The 21,859-nt window shown below is 39.5% G+C and overlaps 2 protein-coding genes and 1 pseudogene across 2 annotated transcripts; all 3 read left to right on the forward strand.

Moving 5' to 3' along the window:
- Positions 1-7,396: 7,396 nt before the first annotated feature.
- On the forward strand, positions 7,397-8,537 carry LOC117375402 (uncharacterized; annotated as a pseudogene).
- A 1,503-nt stretch (positions 8,538-10,040) lies between these two features.
- rbm34 (RNA binding motif protein 34) lies at positions 10,041-16,885 on the forward strand. The gene is made up of 11 exons (XM_033971853.2): positions 10,041-10,204; positions 11,384-11,534; positions 12,025-12,131; positions 12,371-12,575; positions 12,886-12,945; positions 13,316-13,359; positions 13,438-13,521; positions 13,604-13,667; positions 13,802-13,844; positions 13,911-14,029; positions 15,090-16,885. Exons 1-11 carry the CDS (start codon positions 10,182-10,184, stop codon positions 15,396-15,398), a joined length of 1,209 nt encoding a protein of 402 aa, XP_033827744.1. The 5' UTR covers positions 10,041-10,181; the 3' UTR covers positions 15,399-16,885.
- Positions 16,886-20,404: 3,519 nt separating this feature from the next.
- LOC129456457 (interferon-induced protein 44-like) lies at positions 20,405-20,993 on the forward strand. Its single transcript, XM_055223725.1, has 3 exons — positions 20,405-20,521; positions 20,603-20,703; positions 20,776-20,993. The coding sequence occupies exons 1-3, from the start codon at positions 20,479-20,481 to the stop codon at positions 20,938-20,940; spliced, it is 309 nt and encodes a 102-aa protein (XP_055079700.1). The 5' UTR covers positions 20,405-20,478; the 3' UTR covers positions 20,941-20,993.
- The last annotated feature ends 866 nt before the right edge of the window (positions 20,994-21,859 follow it).

Consider the following 21,859-nt stretch of genomic DNA (forward strand, 5'->3'; position numbering starts at 1 on the left):
TTATTCTCGTAGCGCCCGCATAATGTTTTTTTTTTTTTTTTAAGTGACCCTTATACTCCGTAAGGGTAAAGGACAACTGTAATTTCTGAAATCTGTTATTTTTCTATCCAATTTATTTACATTATCCTATTGAATTACAGAAAGTTTGATTGTTTTTAGTGAACGTGGCTACCTTGGGGCAAATGGACAGCAGTTATTGCAAAATCATAAGATGGTTTTATAATGTCTTTAATCGTTAATAAAATTTTGAGCATTCACACACTTTTGTCAGTTATATTGCGTTGTCCTTTCAGTTATAACTAGTTCAAGTCAATATATACAGTTAAAACCAGAAGTTTACATACACTATATGTTTTTGGGGGTTTTTTTGCACTGAGAATAAAAGTCCTGCCAACTATTGTGAGAAGCTTGTGAAAGGATATCCAAAACGTTTGACCCAAGTCATCCAGTTTAAAGACAATGGCACCAAATACTAATGAAATGTATGTAAACTTCTGACTTTGAAGAAAGTAATGAATAATTGTCTAAGAAATCCTTCCCTCGTTATTCTCCCTCGTTATTCACTTTAGCAGATAGAAATAATTTTGTTAATCCTAAATGACCTAAAACAGGAAAAGTTTAATCTGATCAGGTCAGGCGGAGAGAAAAAAGGTGTATGTGTCTTTTTATATAGTGTATGTAAATTTCTGCTTTCCACTGTATCTCCATGAAACATGTTTTGAAGTATGGCTTTAACTTTCCATTTCCATGGAATCATGTTAGTGAGGTCACCTCCAGAAAGTTACTTTATTTATGTATTTATTTGACTGGGACAATGCATATTGATGAGCTAACATGATTCAACATGAATGTAAATACACGAGATTATAGCCAAAGGCTAATTTCCATGTGTTGTCCCAGGGGCTGGGGTCACAAAATTGTCAATGCAACATACTGTTGCTTTAAAAATATCCTACATTCATACATGCACATGTCTTTTAGTGTGCACTATGCAAACTGGTTTCCATGGAGATGTTATTGCTTTGTCTGCAGTGTTGCACAGTATGACATTAAACGGATCTCGTATTTATTCAACATAGGCGTTTTTAATGGTTAAATACACAAAGCTACAAAGAAACTGCATTCTCACTGTGAGCAGGGTCAACTTTCCACAAATCTGACCACAAACCTGACCAATATCATACTGGGGAACATTCTAAGTACTTTTCCCTAATACTTTTTAACTCTTATTTTAGCAATGTCTTGGACCACTACAAGTAACTTTACTCTTATTCGAGTACATTTTTGGCTCCTCTATCGCCTCACCTATAAAAGTCATCACAGTAAAATGAGCAGGAGCCGATCAGGGCGCGGTGCTGGCCGGGTCCGCGGCCATGAGAAGCCGAGGAAGAAACACTACATGCGGCTCCAGTGGCTCCAGGACTCACCGGTGAGCCGCGGGGCTAACGCCGGCTAAAGGCTAATGTGAGGCGGTTAGACTTCGGTAAATCAGAATCAGAAGACTTTTTATTGTCATTGTCAGTGAACACAACTCACAAACTAGGAACTTTCTTTGGTGATAAAGTGCAACATAAAAACACTGAATAAATACAAAATGGCTGTGACGAAACAGACACTCGGAGTTACTTGGTAATAAACTGTTAGATCAATAACTTGAGATGTTATTCAAACTCAAATAAAACGTTTAAATCGGCCTTGTTCTGTCAGGAAGGGACTCTGGAGTTTATTTTAGTTTTACGTTTTTCGGAATATTACGTCTTTATTTAAAAACATTCAACAGTACAAGAGATCTTCGAGTTATTGTAAATTAAAAAAAAAAAAATCTTCCATCTCGGCATTAAAACAATGATTATAGCAAAAAAATAATAAATAAAAAAAATAAAAATAAAATTGAATTGTGGAATGATTTAAATAATTATTGTTTGAATGTTTTGGGCGTTACACAAACTGAATCATTTTAGAGCCAATGCGATAACCACGGCGCTGGGACATCAACGCTGATTATGGTAGTGGCATCATTTCATTATTTTAGCAGTACAGTAACTCTTTCAAAACGCATTCCACACAAGCAAGTTTTAATACTGAGAAGACATTTTTTTTTTAAATTAAAATTACTTGAAAATAGCAGATTGCGTCTTGTACTACTTTCCATGTTTTAAATCAAATAAAGACTTCAAGAAAGACTAAAGAATTAAACTAGTCTAAACTAGGTGCATTCATTTCATGGCATAACACCGAGCCAGAGTTACACCCCCCCCACACACACACACACACACACAAGTCTTAGCAACAACTTGAAATTGGATCCCTGGACCCGATCAAGTGTCGCAGACTCTGGAAAATAATTATTTATGTTTAAAAGCACAATCATTGAGTCATAAAAGTACTTTAAATCAGATTTTTCACGTTAGGATGAGGTAAAATGCGGCGGAGAACATGAGCCTCATCCTCTCCGGGCTCCTCGCCTCTGTGCCCGCGGACCCGAAGCCGCTGACCCCGGTGAATGTGGAGATAAGTCCCGAGCATGGGTCTATTAAAATAACACGCTGTTGATCTGTCCCGGTCTGTCCCAAGTCTGTCCCCGTCCCCCCTGCGCTGTGACGACCCCACTGGAACATTTGGTTTATAACAAAAGTCATTACGCGAAGAAGAGGCAAGATCCGGGTGTGTTTAGTAGCGGTGAGTTGAAAACAGAGTCCTACCTCAGGGGTGTCCAAACTACGGTCCGGGGGCCAAATGCGGCCCTCAGACCATTTTTATTGGCCCCCTGCTGAACTGGCCCAATAGATCATACAGACGTTTTTTCAGCAATTTAAGGATTTCTACCACTATAGCCTCAATATCATCACATTTCATTGTGAAACAGACCTAAAATTAACATTTCAAGCTTTATTAAAAAGGTATGGTCGTAGCGTCAAAAGTATATCAAATGCACCCATCTGAAATCAAAATATTGACCACCGTTTTGTAGCTCTCGCTTCGAATATGTTTCAAGATGTGGCCCTCAGTAAAAAACACCTATGCTCAACCTAATTCATCAACATGGAAAACGTAATCGAAAATGCAGAGACAATTTACGCAAAATGAACTACAGTTGAACTATTTATTTTACTAAAACACTTAAAATAATTGTACTTAAGATTTTACTAAGAATAAAATAAATCCCAATTTGCAATGTTTTAAGATTTCAACTTTTACTTCTTGGTTGGAATTTTTGCTCAAGAATTCCATAACTGGTGGTACACTCACCAAAATTCCTCTAATGTGCAGAGATTATTTTGTTACAAATACAGAATGTAAGAAAACACCTATATTTTGTTGAAACAAGACATGAAAAAAAGTGTTTCTTGAATAAATTGTGTCTGTCTTTTGGATAGAATTCTACCAGTGTGACGTCATCAATGTGGAACTCTACTTACTGTAATTTTCAACATGTATTTCAATTTTTCTTCAGAAATTCTTCAAATTAGTCAAAATCTGAGAATCCTCAAAACCTGTTATTGTCGTAACCAGCGGGGCGTAGGGACCAAAGGTGCGAGACTCACAAAATTTTAACAAAGTTTTTATTCACAATAAGTGTTCATTTATCCACAAGGCCGGGGAACGAGGCTGCTTCATAGTATAGTGTCCGAAATAACATAGTTCATAAATCCAGAGTAGCTGGGGAGCGTGGGTGCAGGTCTGTGAGTGCGGAGAGACACAAGTTTACGACAAGGTGAGACAAAAGACCATACCAGGGCGGAGGTGTGGGTGCTGGGGGAGTCCGGAGCTGGTTCTCGGGCGGAGATCTGGAGCAGAGCACAAAAGTTCCAATAAGACAAGAGTGTACAAGATAGGATCAAAGTACTAAGCCATGAGCATAATCACGCGAAACACGCAGACGTTCCGGCGTTGAGTGTCTGGTCCTGACTCCTTTTATCCATGGCGGGTGGTGTTGATTGCGTTGATGGGAAGCAGGTGCACGTAGGAGCAGTCAGGACTCCACCCAGCTCCGGAGACAGGCAGGTGAGGGAGGGGGGAGCGAGAACACAAGGACAGCAAAACAGGGATCACGACAGTTATACGTATTTTGGAATTACATCAGTGGCTGTGTCTCAATTCGCCCACCTGGCCTTAGAATCACCATTGGAAGGGCGGTTCGAAGGGCAGTGACGTAATTTCCGGCGCGACAAGGGCTGTCCCATTTCAACCCACCCTACTGAATGCGGCCGACAAACCTGCCCTTCCCTTTGCACCGTTTCCATGGAGATCAGACGTAACCGAAGGCTGTGTCTCAATTCGCCCACCTGGCCTTAGAATCACCATTGGAAGGGCGGTTCGAAGGGCAGTGACGTGATTTCCGGCGCGACAAGGGCTGTCCCATTTCAACCCACCCTACTGAATGCGCCCGACAAACCTGCCCTTCCCTTTGCACCGTTTCCATGGAGATCGGACGTAACCGAAGCCTGCATCCGTGCACACTTCACGCACTTCTATATCCCGTCATGCACCGCGGCTACGCAAAAAAGAGAAGAAAATGGAGTCCGTTGCGCAATACACGTTCAAATGTTCGTACTGGTTTACCTCATCTACAACAGAGCGATATGAAACTGTTAAATCTGAATAAAGATCTGTACAGTGTGTTTGATGATTAAAAAGGAGTTACATGGAATAAAGGAATGTGGAGTTATTGCTAGACAATAAGAAGACATTATTATCATTAAAAATTATTACTGCAATAAGAATAATGTAAGAATGCTCGTTTCTATTGTAAGCGGCAAAGACCAAGAGACTGAAACGTAAAGTCAGAAGGGTTTAATGAGTTGCACACAGGTAATGTGAACAATGAAGCAACGGACTCTGAGGAAAGGACAGAAGAGAGTCCTGAGACGTGCACAAAATCTTCATGAGTTCCGATACATTCCATAGGTCTGCGCCCCTCGTGGGCACGTGTCATTTACCTTCGTGTTAGTAAATCAAGATACTAGCTTGATGTAGCACTGCACTGCTAGAAAATACCTTATAATAATCAGATGAAAAGAACTGGCACGGCATAGAAGGGAAACAGTGCCCTCTACTGTTATTAAAGTGGTGTAGCCACTGGCCAAAATACCAAACCATTAAACTGCAATATCCCACTATATGTACCACTAATCAGTGTTCTCTGGTTTATAGACTATGAATGTAGAAATTATATTTTTACCTCTGTCTCTGTTATTACGTTTTCACAAGGTATATTTTGTTTAAGTTATGAAGTAGCTACAATTGAGTAAAAAAATCACCTCGAACGTTATATTTGCCTATTGATATTCAATCTAAACAGAAAGAAACGGCTGTGACAACGACATCTTGACTTTTTTTCTATTAAATAATAAATCATTAAAATAACGTACGTAATGTACGTATCGTACGCTCAAAGACAGAGGTGGAAGTGCGGTCCGTGGTGTGGGCCTGTCCCACTTCAGCAAGATGGAGGCTACACTGAGGAGGGCAGATTCTCGACCGGAACCTTGAAACTACACTTTTGAAGAGTACTTCGTAAGGACCCTTGAAGGGTGCATTTGGCGAATTGGGACACAGCCGAAGCCTGCATCCGTGCACACTTCACGCACTTCTATATCCCGTCATGCACCGCGCCTACGCAAAAAAGGGAAGAAAATGGAGTCCACTGCGCAATATACGTTCAAATGTTCGTACTGGTTTACCTCATCTACAACAGAGCAACATGAAACTGTTAAATCTGAATAAAGATCTGTACAGTGTGTTTGATGATTAAAAAGGAGTTACATGGAATAAAGGAATGTGCAGTTATTGCTAGACAATAAGAAGACATTTTTATCATTAAAAATTATTACTGCAATAAGAATAATGTAAGAATGTTCGTTTCTATTGTAAGCGTCAAAGACCAAGAGACTGAAACGTAAAGTCAGAAGGGTTTAATGAGTTGCACACAGGTAATGTGAACAATGAAGCAACGGACTCTGAGGAAAGGACAGAACAGAGTCCTGAGACGTGCACTAAATCTTCATGTGTTCCGGTACATTCCATAGGTCTGCGCCCCTCGTGGGCACGTGTCATTTACCTTCGTGTTAGTAAATCAAGACACTAGCTTGATGTAGCGCTGCACTGCTAGAAAATACCTTATAATAATCAGATGAAAAGAACTGGCACGACATAGAAGGGAAACAGTGCCCTCTACTGTTATTAAAGTGGTGTAGCCACTGGCCAAAATACCGAACCATTAAACTGCAATATCCCACTATATGTACAACTAATCAGTGTTCTCTGGTTTATAGACTATGAATGTAAAAATTATATTGTTACCTCTGTCTCTGTTATTACGTTTTCACAAGGTATATTTTGTTTAAGTTATGAAGTAGCTACAATTGAGTAAAAAAATCACCTCGAACGTTATATTTGCCTATTGATATTCAATCTAAAAAAAATGAAACGGCTGCGAAGACGACATCTTGACTTTTTTTTCTATTAAATAATAAATCATTAAAGATAACGTACGTAATGTACGTATCGTACGCTCAAAGACAGCGGTGGAAGTGCGGTCCGTGGTGTGGGCCTGTCCCACTTCAGCAAGATGGCGGCTACACTGAGGAGGGTAGATTCTCGACCGGAACCTTCAAACTACACTTTTGAAGAGTACTTCGTAAGGACCCTTGAAGGGTGCATTTGGCGAATTGAGACACAGCCTATGTATGTCATATCTGCTGCCCATGTCCAACCCAGAAGTAACATAAACTTCACCAAAATTTCTAAAAAAAACAAACAAAAAAACAAGCAAGATTTTGATGTTTTAGCGAAATGAGTAGTTTGACCTGTCATTGGCACTTTAAAGAGGCACTATTGCACTTCTATGGGGTATTAACTGCTAACACATTACACATTTAGCTCACCATGTTACCTTTTATTGTTTAAAAAAAAAATGCTGTATTCAATGAAAACAGCATAATAACATGTTTGACAAGTTTCACGTTCATTTCAGAGAGACATCTCAATGCAATCAGCATGCATCCCGCTAATGAAACTACTGCACATTGTATATTTTGTGAAGTTGTACTATACAGTTTTGTATCATGTATCATTTATATATTTATGGAGACTTGTTTGAGAGCGTGAGTGATGCTTGTGTGAGGCTTGTGGGCGGAGCCTTGTACAGGCTCGTACAGCTAACTGTAAGGAGGGTTTGAATAGGGCCTGGGAGAGATTGCTAGATTACTCAAACATGCATAGATGACATCAAAAACCTCTTCAGGCATGTTTTTGATGAGGAACAACATTATAGTATGATAGAAAGCTAAAAAATCGATTTTTCAGAATGTCCCCTCTTTAAACTTTTGTCCCTCTTGCATTATAGTCGGGGCTCTTGAGCTGGTCTCCTGGTGCAGAAGACATTGGTGGAGTCATGTTCATGGTGCAGTTCAGGCATTTTATGGAGGACCGATGGCAGGACATCCCCTCCTGTGTCCATATCGCAGTACCTCCTTGTGACGTGAGTGGTCTGATGCGTGGGGCAAAGCATGGCTGTGTGCAGCTGCAGGTCAAAGGTCATAGACGAGGGGAGGAGTCTGAGGCTGTGGAGGCGTGTAGAAGAAGAAATGACACATGCACGCCACAGGTAGGACTGAACCAGGACTGAACCAGGACTGAACTGGGTATAACCCAGGACTGAACCGGGATTTAGCCCACGACTGACCCAGGACTGAACCGGGTATAACCCAGGACTGAAACAGGATATAATCCAGGACTGAAGCGTGGTATGACCCAGGACTGACCCAGAATTGACCCAGAACTGACCCAGGAATGATCGAAGACTTAACCAGGACTAAACCAGGACTGAATCAGGACTAAACCAGGGTCCGGGTGCTGATTGGCAGCCAAATTTCTGTCAGTCTACCGCAGTGCAGCTGTGGCTACAATATGGAGTGAATTAAGATAAGATAAGATATGCCTTCATTAGTCCCACAGTGGGGAAATTCCAGTATTATTAAGTAATTAATAATTAATAACTTTAAAAAAATGTGTCCCTGTCTCTGGTCTGACAGGTAACCCTCTCATCGCTGCCGGGCTCGCTTACAGTGCACCTGTTGTGGTCTCACGCTCTGTGGGATGAGGACAAAGACTTTGCGCAGCATTTGGTCTGTGTGGGGTGACCGGAGCATCTGGAGCAGTCATACCATGAGTCCCTCTCCTCTCTCACCATCTCAGAGCTGGACGAGGGCCAGACCTACTGCACCACAGTCCAGTACTTGCTCCACGGCAAGCCAGAGGGACTGCCACGCCACCCTGTGTGCCAGGAGGTGCACCGGGCCAGATCAAAGCACTTCTGGGTGGTCCCAGCCTTGGTTGTGCCGGGTCTGGGGCTGGTTCTGGGGTCCTCTATGGCTTACGTCATCATCTTCCACAGAGACAAGGTCAAGCAATGGCTCAGACCTTCACCAAATCCACACTCCCTCAGTCTGCCTCCCGTGGAGGCTCTGGTGTGCACCCCCACTAAGGAACACTGGTATGTCATCACTGGATTCACAGAACTCAACCAGGACTAAACCAAGTCTAATCCGGGTCTAAACCCAGGCTGAACCAGGTCTAAAACAGCACTGAACCAGAATTGAACCAGGACTAAAATCTGAAACGAGACTGAAGCGAGATCTGAAACGAGACTGAAGCAGAAGACTAATACAACTAATACAACGAATAGAACTACAATGGGGGATATTTTCAATTTTAGGCAGCCTATTTGTGTGAATTTTTAACAGTGACTTTGTGATTGCTGGTGGACAGATGAGAAAGTGTCTTGCCAAGTGACTGAACTGGCTGCCGGGATTGAACCACCAATCTGTGTTTTCACAAATACCTGCTTGGCTTTTGAAGCTGCAGTAGCTGATTTTCAAACCACAAAAAGAGAAAGTTTGTGTGGTGAAATGTACTCACTCTTGATGTTCTTTTGCCTAACTGCCTCTAACCTTGGAGGATCTTTAATCTTTACAATAATATAGGGATGGTTTATCGATGATATCAGAGGATTTCCCCAGAAATGGGTGTTGTTTCAATATTGAAAATGTTGCCAATATTTGGTACTGATATTTTTTCTGCACTGCCTCAGTCTCTGTCTATGCCCATGTGTCATTACATTTTGTCCTCAGTGCATCAGATTTGTGTTTTTTAACAGACTCAAGAGTGAAAATATGATTTTATATCCCAGATACATTTTATTATTTTTACAAAAGTGAAAAGTGAATTTGTAAACTTCATTATAACTTAACATAAATTTGGTCTATACTATAGATTTAAAAAGGTTAATGTCAGTTATCGGACACAAGACAAAGACAAAACTCGGATATCAGTATCGTCTTAAATTGATCCGTCGGAATAGAATAATAATTAATTCTTACTTTGCAACCTGTGTTCTCCCAATGGGAATAAAATATCTTTTTTAGTTTAATTTTGTTTATACCATGAGCTGATTGGAGATGTTGAGAAATGCAGCAAGCATGTGAATAAATGTTAATTTTTGTTGTAAATCTTGGGAGCTCATTTTCATTGTTTGTTTTTCCCCCCAAAAAATGTTAAATATTGTAATCCAGACATCGGTAATAATTAACTTCTGTTCTAACTCGAGAAATGTTAATACATTTGGGCAATAATTAAAGACCAATAAAATAGCGCAGATTCAGCGCTGCTGATAAAACTATTAAAAGTCTTTAAATGCAGCATTTTCAGGCACGTATGGCACTGTTCTGACTGTGCCGTAGGCGAGTGGCAAAGTCCTAAGACCAATACTGAGAGCCCACCATGGATCTATATGGATCTCTCTCTCTCTCTTTTTTTTTTTTTTTACAATTATTAATTTAAAATTACAAAACATTTCTGGGCTACATTACTTTTCGTTTATCATTTATTCGATTATTTTATGTGTCTCCGTACAAAATGAAACTATAAAAACAAATTCTCTAACAAATTCGTTTAATTTGTAATAATAGTAACGAGGATCCATGAATTAGGCAACGTTTATCTTAAAATCAACGACCTCAGTCCCGGAAACTGTCTTTGGTTTACCGTTGTTCCCGGACACATTTCGCCGCCGGACCGCTGAAAAAACGTGTTGTAAACAAATGTCCGCGCTGTGAATTATCAAACGGGTTACAAATTAAAGTCACTTAATTTAAGCTGAAGTGGCCAAACGAGAAACCATGAAGACGAAACAGAAGTCGAGGTTGGTCATTTAAACGCTTTTATTCTGAACTTTAACACATAATTTGAACGTTTGCGAGCATTCTTTAGGTTTTTTATTTGTTTTTTTGTTTTTGTTTTTACATATTATTGTCATTAAAGGGTCTATGTTATCTGATCTATGTTACAATGTTGTTTCATCATCACAACAACACACAAACCCTGCATATTTAGGCTGAGTTCTTGTAAAAAAAAACAACAAAAAAACACTCTGTTCCACCTTTTGATGTCATGTGGTAATACAGGAAGTGCTCCACTGTGTTTTTAAACTCCATACACCTTCACTAGAATGATTTGGATGATTCGAACCCTGGAATTGCTACACTTTACTGAACAAAAGGTAAAAAGTAGCTGTTAATGTGAAAACTACCTCTTAATGGCATCACAAGGTGAAACAGAATTTTGAGCTTTGGAGATGTAGACAGATTAATAATGAAGGGTTAGTCAAACATGTGTGAATGAAACAAACACAACTCCAGGTATGTTTTTTGAGGAAGTAACAGCATTATAACATGGCTTAAAGCTCACAAGAATCAATTTTGTGTACTATAGGACCTTTAAACGTCTGAAAGATATATCAAGTAATAAAACTTCTTAGGTGCATCACACGTATATATCAAAACACTGAATTCATATATTTGTTTGAATACTGTTTGATGAAGTCACACATTGATTTGAACACTGTTTTAATACTTAAACACTGACATCATTATAATAGTGCCCTTTTAAATGCAACATTGTGTGTTCTGAATAACAGGAGGCAGCTATGTGCTTTGCAAACACTCCATTTACAGAGATAAAACATCCGGAGATGTCTCAAGGTTGAAAACATACAGGTGCAGCTGGGGATGTCAGAAAAAATTGAAAGAGGTTTCGAAGGAGGAATCCAGGCGTGCACCTGCTCAGCATATTATTTGCATATGCATGATTGTTGCTTTTTACCTCTGGGTCAAGGGAGAGGTGGGCAGTCAGAGCGCCTGGCTTAAGTCCTGCGTGCGTAGGCTGTTAGGGACAATGGTCTGACCCAGAGCTCTGTATTAGGATTGTATTTGTCAGGGAATACATTTTTGTGATTTTAACTGATCGATTCCAGTCGTCATTTTTGATAGAACACACCTAACACTTCTGTTGTTTCTTTTCCAAATTAACCGGGCCTGTTCAGTGAGGACACTGTGGACTATGAGGTCGGCCTGGTCTCTGGGAGTCTCTCAAAGTCCAGGTCTAGTCCTGGATCCAGTTCTGGGTCTGGTTCTCTGTCGGCTCTGTTTACCACCCCAGCCTTCTCATTTGCATTATTCCAACCCGCTCCGGAGGTCAGTCCTGTTTTAGACCTGGTTTAGTCCTGTGTTGTTCTCAGTCCTGGTTTATGCCTGTTTTAGTCCTGATTTAGACCCTGACACTGGTTTAATCTTGTTTTGGTGCTGATTTAGTCTTGGTTTAGTCCTGGTTTAGCCTTGGTTTAGCCTTGGTTTAGACTTGGTTTAGACTTGGTTTTGTCCTCTGGTTTTAGACCTCTGTTAGTCCGGGTTTAGTCTTGCTTTGGTCTTGTGGTCCCATCTTTGCTTAGTCCTGGTTTAGACCTTGTCACTGGTTTAGACCTTGTCACTGGTTTAGACCTTGTCACTGGTTTAGACCTTGTCACTGGTTTAGACCTTGTCACTGGTTTAGACCTTGTCACTGGTTTAGTCCGGGTGTAGTCCGGGTGTAGTCCGGGTGTAGTCCGGGTGTAGTCCGGGTGTAGTCCGGGTGTAGTCCGGGTGTAGTCCGGGTGTAGTCCGGGTGTGACTGTATTTCTTTATACAGATTGTAAGGAGCGCTGAACCCACGGAAAAACCAAAAGACCCAAAAGTTCAGGCCCAGAAGAAGAAAGTCATAAAGACTCCAGAGGCCGAGACCAGAGTCCAGACCAGGTATGTGTCTTAGTTCAGTCTTGGGTCAGTAGTGTTTTAGTCCTATTTTAGTCCTGCCTTTGACCTGGTTCAGTTCTGCTTTAGTTCTGCTTTAGTTCTGCTTTAGTTCTGCTTTAGTCCTGCTTTAGTCCTGCTTTAGTCCTGCTTTAGTCCTGGTTCAGTCCTGGTTCAGTCCTGGTTCAGTCCTGGTTCAGTCCTGGTTCAGTCCTGGTTCAGTCCTGGTTTTCCTTGTTCAACAGGGAGCAGGCTTTGCAAGCGGGTGATGAGACTGACCAGACTTTGGTCAGACGCAGGAAGAGGAGGGCGCCTGGAGCTGAGGAGGACAATGGACCTGAGTTCTGGGTCAAACGTCGACAAAAACTCAAAGAGAACAAACAGAAGGAGAAGGAGAGAGAGAAGAGGACTGTGTTTGTGGGCAACCTGCCACTGTCCTCCACCAAGAAGGTACACAACCCAGCACTCAGGAGAGGAGAGGAAAAGGAGCGGGGGTCAGAGGAGGAGGGGGTCTGAGGAGGAGAGGGTCTGAGGAGGAGAGGGTCAGAGGAGGAGAGGGTCAGAGGAGGAGAGGGTCAGAGGAGGAGAGGGTCAGAGGAGGAGAGGGTCAGAGGAGGAGAGGGTCAGAGGAGCAGAGCCGAGGAAATGAGCCAAGCAGAGGAAATGAGCCAAGCAGAAGAATGGAGTGGCGCAGAGGGGCCGGTCAAAGGGGCCGAGGAAAGGCTCAGAGAATGTTACTAACTTGTGTTTCTCTTCTCAGACTCTGCGGACACTGTTCAAAGACAAAGGGGCCATCGAGTCAATCCGGTTTAGGTCTCTGGTGAGTCCCGGTCTGAGTCCCGGTCTGAGTCCCGGTCTGAGTCCCGGTCTGAGTCCCGGTCTGAGTCCCGGTCTGAGTCCCGGTCTGAGTCCCGGTCTGAGTCCCGGTCTGAGTCCCGGTCTGAGTCCCGGTCTGAGTCCCGGTCTGAGTCCCGGTCTGAGTCCCGGTCTGAGTCCCGGTCTGAGTCCCGGTCTGAGTCCCGGTCTGAGTCCCGGTCTGAGTCCCGGTCTGAGTCCCGGTCTGAGTCCCGGTCTGAGTCCCGGTCTGAGTCCCGGTCTGAGTCCCGGTCTGAGTCCCGGTCTGAGTCCCGGTCTGAGTCCCGGTCTGAGTCCCGGTCTGAGTCCCGGTCTTGAATCACACTTTGTTTCAGGTCAGAGAAGACCCCAGTATGTCCCGCAGAGTTGCAGCCATCATGTAAGTACAACCAGGCGACTGAACCCGGCGACTGAACCCGGCGACTGAACCCGGCGACTGAACCCTATCTCTGTGCAGGAGGAAGGCCCACCCGCAGAAGCAGAGCATAAATGCTTACGTTGTTTTCAAAGATGAGGAGAGCGCTGCCAGTGCCCTCGACAGGTACAAGCTGGTACCGCAGACTTTACTTTCAAAGGTCAAAGGTGGCTCTTATAAAGACTCTTATACTGAAGGTCTGTTTCAGGAATGGGCAGGAGCTAGAGCCAGACCTGTTCATCCGTGTGGACCGGGTCTCAGCCTTGGATTCGGTCAGTGCCTTTCTGTCTGTCAGATGCCCTACTACCCTCCCGTGTCTCTGTGTCAAATGCCCTCTCATCCTCCTGTATCCCCGTGTGTCAGATGCCCCCTGGGTGTGAATAACTGTTGTTGTGTTTTTCTGCAGCATGATCACAAACGCTCCGTCTTCATTGGGAACCTGCCTTTTGGTGAGTTTAGAAAAAAATAGAAAAAACTAATGCTCAGACCTTATAAACATGTAATGTCATGCTCAGACCTGAAGGAGTCGTCACTGCGCAGACACTTTGAGGACTGTGGTTCTGTGATGGGAGTCCGTCTGATCCGAGACCCTCAGACCGGACTCGGGAAAGGCTTTGGATACCTGCTCTTCCAGGTAAAGTACTACCAATATTGCTGCTACTACTACTACTACTCCAGAACTGACGGAGTTGACAGATTTAAACTTTGTCTTTTGCTACTATACTACTGTTGGTACTGGATACCTGGTCTTCCAGGTAAAGTGCTTTAAATACTATTACTGCTACGGGACACTGACTATTTCAGGACTGTTATAGTTCCTTTTAATATGGTAGAAGTATGTAAGATTTGATTTTAAAATTTCATAAACCTGACTTTTCTGTATTCCCAGATACAAGGTAAACATGTTCAAATTAAATATAGCTTTTTTTCTATACAGATTTGTTGATATTGATATCTTCCGATAATGATATTTGATACTGATATTTTTTGGCAACGTCCCAGGTTTTGAATGCCCTTTCTGAACAGACTAATCAGTCTTATATGTGTTTATGTGACAAAAAACATGTAACACATTCTTTTATACCATAATATATTTTGTTATTATTTTTACAAACATGAAAAGTTCATATGTGATCTTTACTTCAAAAACCTAAATATCGTATTGGCAAATATCAGTTCGGCCACAGCAGCAGGACAAATATCGGATATCGTATTGGCTAAAATAATCCATATTGGCCCATCTCTAATAACTTTTACTGGTAATTCTAATGATGATTTATTCTTTATGACAAAAACATTAGACATGATGCCTCATTTATTTATGTTATAATTTGGTGTTTTGGTTCAAGACAATTATCCAATCGGGAGTCTGATCTGAATGGCCACTACTTTTAAACCCAGCACTTGCAGTCAATCATGAATCAGTGCTAGTGCAGCCTCTGTGGCTCAGTGAAACCTCTGTGCTCAGTGAGTGAATTCTGGAGGTTCTGAGCTTTCACATGAGGCCTGTCCATAAACTGAGAATCAGAAAAACTGTGTCCTCTATCTGCAGGTTAAGGCCCTGTTGTTGTGATTTTATTAACTTTTTTAAAATTGTAGGATACAGGATGCGTACGGTTAATTTAAGGGTTTGTATTGCATTTTGAGTTACGTGATTTAGTTTAGTCCTGGTTCATCAGTGTGTTTTGTTTTAGAGTGTGGACAGTGTGCAGTTGGCTCTTAAACTGGACGGCTCTAAACTGGAAGGACGTTCCATTCGAGTCAAGAGATCTGTGCAACCGGAAAAACTCCAAAAACACAGCCCCAAAAGTCCAAAGAACAGGAAGGACCGGGAGAGAAGCCAAGCGCACCCCAGAAAACAGGCCAGATCTGGGACTAAACCTGGGACTAAACCGGGGACTAAACCGGGACAGTTCAGAGGAGAGATGGCTGATCCAAGCAAGAAGAAAAAAAAGAAATTAAACAAGAAGAAAGCAAAGGGGAAAAAGGTTAAAGTACAATGAAGACGTCTGAGTCTGGACTAACTCTGGACCCACTCATTAGGGACTAAAAAACTTGACTTTTCAGAACTTTTAACCATGTTATAGTCATTTCCTCTTCATTGACCCTCTAACGTGATACTTGGAGCAATTTGCGCATGTCAAGATGCTATTTAGCCGATCTACCCCCATTTTCACTGTCATCAGTACATGTCTACTGTCTAGAATGTCACTTTCGTACAAATGAAAAAAAAAAGGGGTCAGGATCCGAACATCTTGTGTGAGGCATCGGTCATGTAAACAAGGTCATCCTCATCTTGATGCTCTTTATAAACCTGACAATACAAAATTACAAATCAAACTACTCTGGGAGTAAACCTGATGCACTGGGGAGGGCATCTGATGCATAGGGATACAGGAGTTTTTGAGGACATTTTTCCCCATTCAAAAGATTCATTTTGTTTTAAATTGTTAATCACTATGGCAACAGTCCTAATTTCTCATTCCTCTGGAACCTATGGATGGGAGGGCCCTCTGTGATAAAATATCTTTCTAAACCAACAAAAATGTGATTCCTGGAGAGTAGGAACTAGTACAGCTCTCACAATGTCAAAATGAACTTGACAAAATGTGTAGACGGAGAGCTCAAGGGCCATATGTGATCCAGATTAAGGTGGATGGAAGAGGGGGTACAATGCACATTTTGCATGTGTTTTAGTCTAGAAAAATTATTCAAGACCAAGTCATTTATGATCAGAAGGTTATAGCTTCATAATGTACAGAGTTCTATAGTAATCTTTATTCTAGTAAATTTTATGAAGAACATATAGCTCAAATGTTACAATCTATAAAATGATCAAACTATGCCCAATTTAACAAAAGCAATATGATGGCTGTATAACAATGACAGAAATTCAGGATGCAATCATGAATCTAAATGTAACAAATCGCCAGGGAATGATGTGTTATCTGCAAAACTTACTAAAACGTCTAGTGAAAATCCCCCTTTCTCTTTGGACGTTTTACAGAAAGTATTGATAAAGTAGAGTTTCCTCCAACATTACCCAGGGAATAACAACTCACTTTCCCAAACCAAAAAAATATTTACTCCTACTTGATAATTGGCTGGACTAAACAATGATTATGAAATACTAGCCAACATACTTGCTAACCAAAAAAAAAACATTGCCATATGCATATGTGGTGGAGGAGTTCTAGTCTGGTTTTATGAGTCAATGATCTCATTGTAAACTCATCAAACTTATAGATGGTGACACATGGTTATATTTTATTCTAGCATTTCACATCCTGGAATATCAATTAATTTACCAGTCACTGCGCAAATGTGACTCGGAAGTTTTTTTCATAAAGGCAGTCTAAATCCTTTCCTGTAACGGCAACTCCTCCATTGAGATCAAATATGGCATCACCCCTTCCTTTGAAGTGCTGCATGGATGCATTAATGTAACCACATGAAAAATCAATCAATAAAATGCTGTACAACCTCATCCGGAAAAATAAAACTCTTCAATCTGTACTACACATCACATAGAAATACATAGAAATTTGGTTTACTGTTACTGTTACTATGGACTTTATATATATATATATATATATATATATATATATATATATATATATATATATATATATATATATATATATATATATATATATATATATATATATATATATATATATATATATATAAATAATCTCCTTTATGCAGTTAATTACATTCAAACAATATAGGACATTTTATTCATATTCAGCAGAGGGGTATATACCATTAAGAACTTTAAAATTAATCTCTTTTGCTTTGGTGTAATGGGAAATTTTAAGACTTTTCAGCATTTTTTTTTTTTTTTTTTTTTGAGAAAAAAAAGTTCTCAAAAGATAGAATATTTCCTGTATGGTCTAAGAGTATCACAGGCCATACACCATTTTCTAACTAGTTGTGTAAATGTATAGATTTGTGCGTATGTAGTACATAGTTCCAAATTTGGGTTTTGTGGGGACTGAAATTGTGCTTGTAAATCTATTCTCCTTACACCTGTTGATGTTGGAGGAGAATTCTTGTAGCATAGCATTCGTCCTAATGTAATGTGTTTTTCCTTTCCAAATCTAATTAAAATGTGTTTGATTTATAGCTTTAATAGAACCATTGGCTGTTGAGTAAGCTGGTTTGGGGATTAGGGTAATGACCTCTTGTTTCATTGCATCTGGTACAATAAGAATTGTAGAGATTTCTTTTAACATATTGAATATTATGGGGGGTTTTTTTTGTTTTTTTTTTGTTTTTTTTAAGATCATCCCAGAAGTGCCTGTAGAAGTTACTTGTTAGGCTGTCTGAGCCTGTGGGTTTATCTAGAGATAAACATTTTAAGGCTTTTTCCAATTCAGTTTTAATTTCTACATCACATGTCTTAATACAATCATCAACTTTTGGGATTTGTTCCTTAATAGATTCAAAGAGAGCCTTGGCCTCAGCATGTGAATAGGAGAAGCACAGTCTGCTATTAAATTCAAAAAATTCTTCTGAGATTTTTGCAGCATTACTACATTCTTAATCAACAATTGTAAGTGTTTTATTGTATTTTGTTTCTGCCTTCTTTTTTCTAATCTACAAAAATGTGCTGAACTTTCCTTCCTTTCCTCTATGCTCTGTTATGTGCCTCCTTGGCATTAGAAATATACATTTTGTCCAGGAAAGAGTTTAATGTGATTAACTATTTTATTTAATTTTATTGCTGATATCATTCATTTCTTTTATGATATCATTTTTTTTTGCCTGTTGGTTTGGTTAATTGTTTTACTATAAAATTGAAATTTCATGTATTTTACATTTAAAGTATTCCCATTTGTTTATGTTATTTGATAATGAAGCATCTATAGTTATACCCTGAATGTTCCTTTTTATATCTTGACAAAAGGGTTCATGATTTAGAAGGTTTGAATTCATTTTCCAATAACCGTTATTTATTTAACACAGGCCAGTGAGAGAGTTTGTGAGCTTGACTATACAATGATGTGTAAGCGGTGCCCATTTCTTCTTGAAGTATTAACAGGAAGTATTAATAAAGTAGAGCTTCCTCCATCATTACTCAGGGATTAACAACTCGCATTCCCAAACCAAAAAAAGTTTTACTCCTACTTGATAATTCTGCAGTCGGGTGTAAACTCCAACATCAGCCAAGATCTAATCTAGATTTAATTGTAATGTCTGGTTTAAACCAAGTAAAGATCTGGGTATCTGGACTTAAAGTGCAATACACTTCACTTAATTAGAATACATTACAAAATTCATTCAAAATAGAGTTGATTTGGTGATTTTGAAATATGGAAGGACACCTATCAAGCTATTCAGCCATTACCATATTGTAATCTGCCCCCAAAGTAATCTCACAGTTAGGATATCTAGTAGACAGTTCTTTCATTGTAGTGGACTATTTTGTAATTTGTTTTTTGATTTGCTTAAGGTTGTTGTAACCATAGATGTTTCCTAAGATTAAAAATAATTCATTTATTCCAAAAATGCATATTAAACAATGGTCCAAAGTATAATTTTACTTTCCCAGGAATGTTTTGTAGTAATATTGCGACCCCTGCTGACCTATTTGTCTCATGAGTAAAATATATTTTGTCTCCCTGGTTCCTGGCCTACAAGAACTGCTGTTACACCCCCAGCACCTATACTTCCTGTGGTTATGTCTCTGCTGCTGTATTCTACAACAAGATGATGGCAGATGAAACACAAGTGTAAAGTTGTGTTATGTGGTTTTATTAAATATCAGAAATATATCATATGTATGGTGTGCTTCTGGGGCCTTTTTAAGGGTCCAGTAAATGAGAACGCTATGTCATTTTGCAAATTGCACTGCTCAAATGCTTTCAAAGATGCACACCCTTATTCTGGGATAGGGCTGAACTCTAAACGCTGCACTGAAGCTTCAAGTCTGCACAGCTTGTAAGAGCTTATTGTCTAAATCAGTTGTCTATCAGCCACAGGACACAGTTTGAAACAGGTACAGCCAGTCATTTCTATAAGGAATATTATATTAAGGTTTATGCAAATAGTTTGGAGAAGAAAAAGGATATATAGAATTGGTGTTATTATTGAAGCAAGTTATAAATGATGTTGGACTCAATTTTGTAATTTAAGTAAAAGTACAGATTCCAGGGCAAAAAATACAAGTAAAAAGCATAACAAGAAAAAAAAAAAAAGAAAAAAAGTATGTTTAAAAATGTACTTAAAGAGTAAAAAGTAAAAAGCATTTCATGCAGAGATCTAATAAAGCTTCAAATGTCTTGATTTTGATAAAAATTTCTAAAGAATTTTTTTCAAACAATTGAATCAATGTTTTTATTCTAGCTGTTTTTGTTTGATTATTTGTGGTTACATTTTTGTTTGCTCAAATGATGAACGTGTTAAAGCCTCAGCCTTCTGCAGGTCTCAAACAATAAAACATGAATAATAAATGCATAAAAAATACTTTTACTTCTCCATCCTGTTCAAAAATGTAGTGGAGTAGAAAGTACAGATACTGCTTTCAGATTTAATGAAGAAAAAGTAAAAAGTATCCACTTTAAAATGTTCTTAAGTAAAGTATACATACCTAAACATTTTACTGAAGAACAGTACTTTACTACTTATCCTATTACATTCACCACAGAAATGTGGAAATATAAATATATGAAAGTAGGTACCGCAAGCACTAACATATTTAAAGATCTCAGCCAAAATCAAGACTGAAGAATGGACAAAAATCACATATTCTTTGAGAAAGGTAAATTAATATATTCCTTCTGAATGTGTGTGTCTGTGTATATTATTTCACTTTGGTCATAATTGTGAATTGAAAGATGACTAGTATCTGGGAAAAATATTTTGCTTGTCTTTCACAAACATTGTTTGCTGAAAATCATTGCATTTTGAATGCTCTTCTGGCAGTATATTAATTACATGATATGCTTAAATTTCAGTTTAATCCCCAGTCCACCTTTTCAAGTGCAAACCAGCCCCAGCCCCAGTCTCAGTGACTAAACACATGTTCTGTTGTTTGTTGTCTCAGCCGGAACCCTCTGTATCATAAGTCCTGAACTCATGAACAAGATGAAAGAAGTCCGACGTGCAGGAAGAGACTTGGGTAATATAGATTTTATTATTAGATGGTATTGGCCTGTGCTTTTTGTCTTGTAAAATTAACCATCTTAACATTGCTCATAAGGGATTCCTCACATGTCCATTCTTACTAAGACTGATGAGGACTGCCCTGAGGTCCAGTCTAACATAAGGAATGTCTACAGAAGCAAGTTTGTGAAAAATCAGGTATTAACCTGTTTTATTCGTTTGCAAGTTGTGTGCTACAAATGTTATATTTACTCTTTTGTTATAAATTAGATGGAAAAGCTTGGTGCATCCCTGGGTATTCCGCTAAACTGCATCTTCCATGTGAAGAACTACCACAAGGAGATCTGTAAAGAAGAAGATATCGAAAAACTCATTCTGATGGCCCTGAAGCAAATGATTGATTTTGGGGAAGATTTTGTAAATAACTGTACTTGAGCATAAGTATTGAGGTTTCCAGTTAGTAGATTTAATCAAATTCTTCTTTTTGCAAGATGTAAAAATCCAAGCTACATGAGGAGTGTAATCACATTATGTAGCTTGTTTTATTAATTTTGGATTTGTGGATTTTTGTTGTTAGTTAGTTTAACCATAGATAAGATAATCTTAACAATCTAAAATATAGGCTTATAATTCAAGTAATTCATAAATGTTAATCAATTGCTATATAAATAAATTCTTAGGAAAAAAGGAAAAAAAATTATTTCTTCTGATGAGGCAAATTGCACTCACACAGACACACATTCACACGCTAAAATGCATAAGGCTAGGTACAAATAAATGAGGCTGAGTACAGACAAACCAGATGAGGAAGAACCATCAGAGGATTCATCTGCACCAGGAGCAGAGAGCTGCTACAAGTACATCAAAACATGGGCCCAGAAGAGATGAGGCCGAGGCTCCAACCAGGAGTCTATGAGACAGGCCCCAGCAGCCACAGTTCCTAAAAGTGATAAAATGTTATAAGTTAAAAGCTAAGAACTTGAATATGAAACAGCATCAAGAACATACGCATCAACATAATAAAAAATAATAAGCCTAATAATAAATAAATATACTAAACACATGTACTAATATACAAATAAACTTATAAATATTAAATAAAAGCTAAGCTAAAAACTTGGGTCTTAAGTCTGCTCTTAAAAACATAAGCGTTTTCTGTGGCCCTGAGGACCTCTGACAGGCTGTTCCATAGACGAGGGTCATAGTAGCCTTCTGCAAGTGTGTGTCCTGACTGAGAATGAGTAAGAGCCTGCTGCTGGAAGAGCATCAAAGCATGTCAGAGATTATAACTGTATAGTAGATACATGGACAATATGTCTTCTTTAACTGTTCCTAAACTTAACCAAACTATGGA

Source organism: Periophthalmus magnuspinnatus, chromosome 8, assembly GCF_009829125.3.
Source record: "Periophthalmus magnuspinnatus isolate fPerMag1 chromosome 8, fPerMag1.2.pri, whole genome shotgun sequence".
NCBI classification, from domain to species: Eukaryota; Metazoa; Chordata; class Actinopteri; order Gobiiformes; family Gobiidae; genus Periophthalmus; species Periophthalmus magnuspinnatus.

Excerpts from the sequence above, each read along its gene's own strand:
- rbm34 (XM_033971853.2), top strand. The coding sequence starts at position 10,182 with ATGAAGACGAAACAGAAGTCGAG. Across the intron at positions 11,535-12,024 it reads TATTCCAACCCGCTCCGGAG|ATTGTAAGGAGCGCTGAACC; the intron begins GTCAGTCCTGTT and ends TTCTTTATACAG. Across the intron at positions 13,522-13,603 it reads GCTGCCAGTGCCCTCGACAG|GAATGGGCAGGAGCTAGAGC; the intron begins GTACAAGCTGGT and ends GGTCTGTTTCAG.
- LOC129456457 (XM_055223725.1), top strand. The coding sequence starts at position 20,479 with ATGAACAAGATGAAAGAAGTCCGACGTGCAGGAAGAGACTTGG. Across the intron at positions 20,522-20,602 it reads ACGTGCAGGAAGAGACTTGG|GGATTCCTCACATGTCCATT; the intron begins GTAATATAGATT and ends ATTGCTCATAAG. Across the intron at positions 20,704-20,775 it reads GCAAGTTTGTGAAAAATCAG|ATGGAAAAGCTTGGTGCATC; the intron begins GTATTAACCTGT and ends GTTATAAATTAG.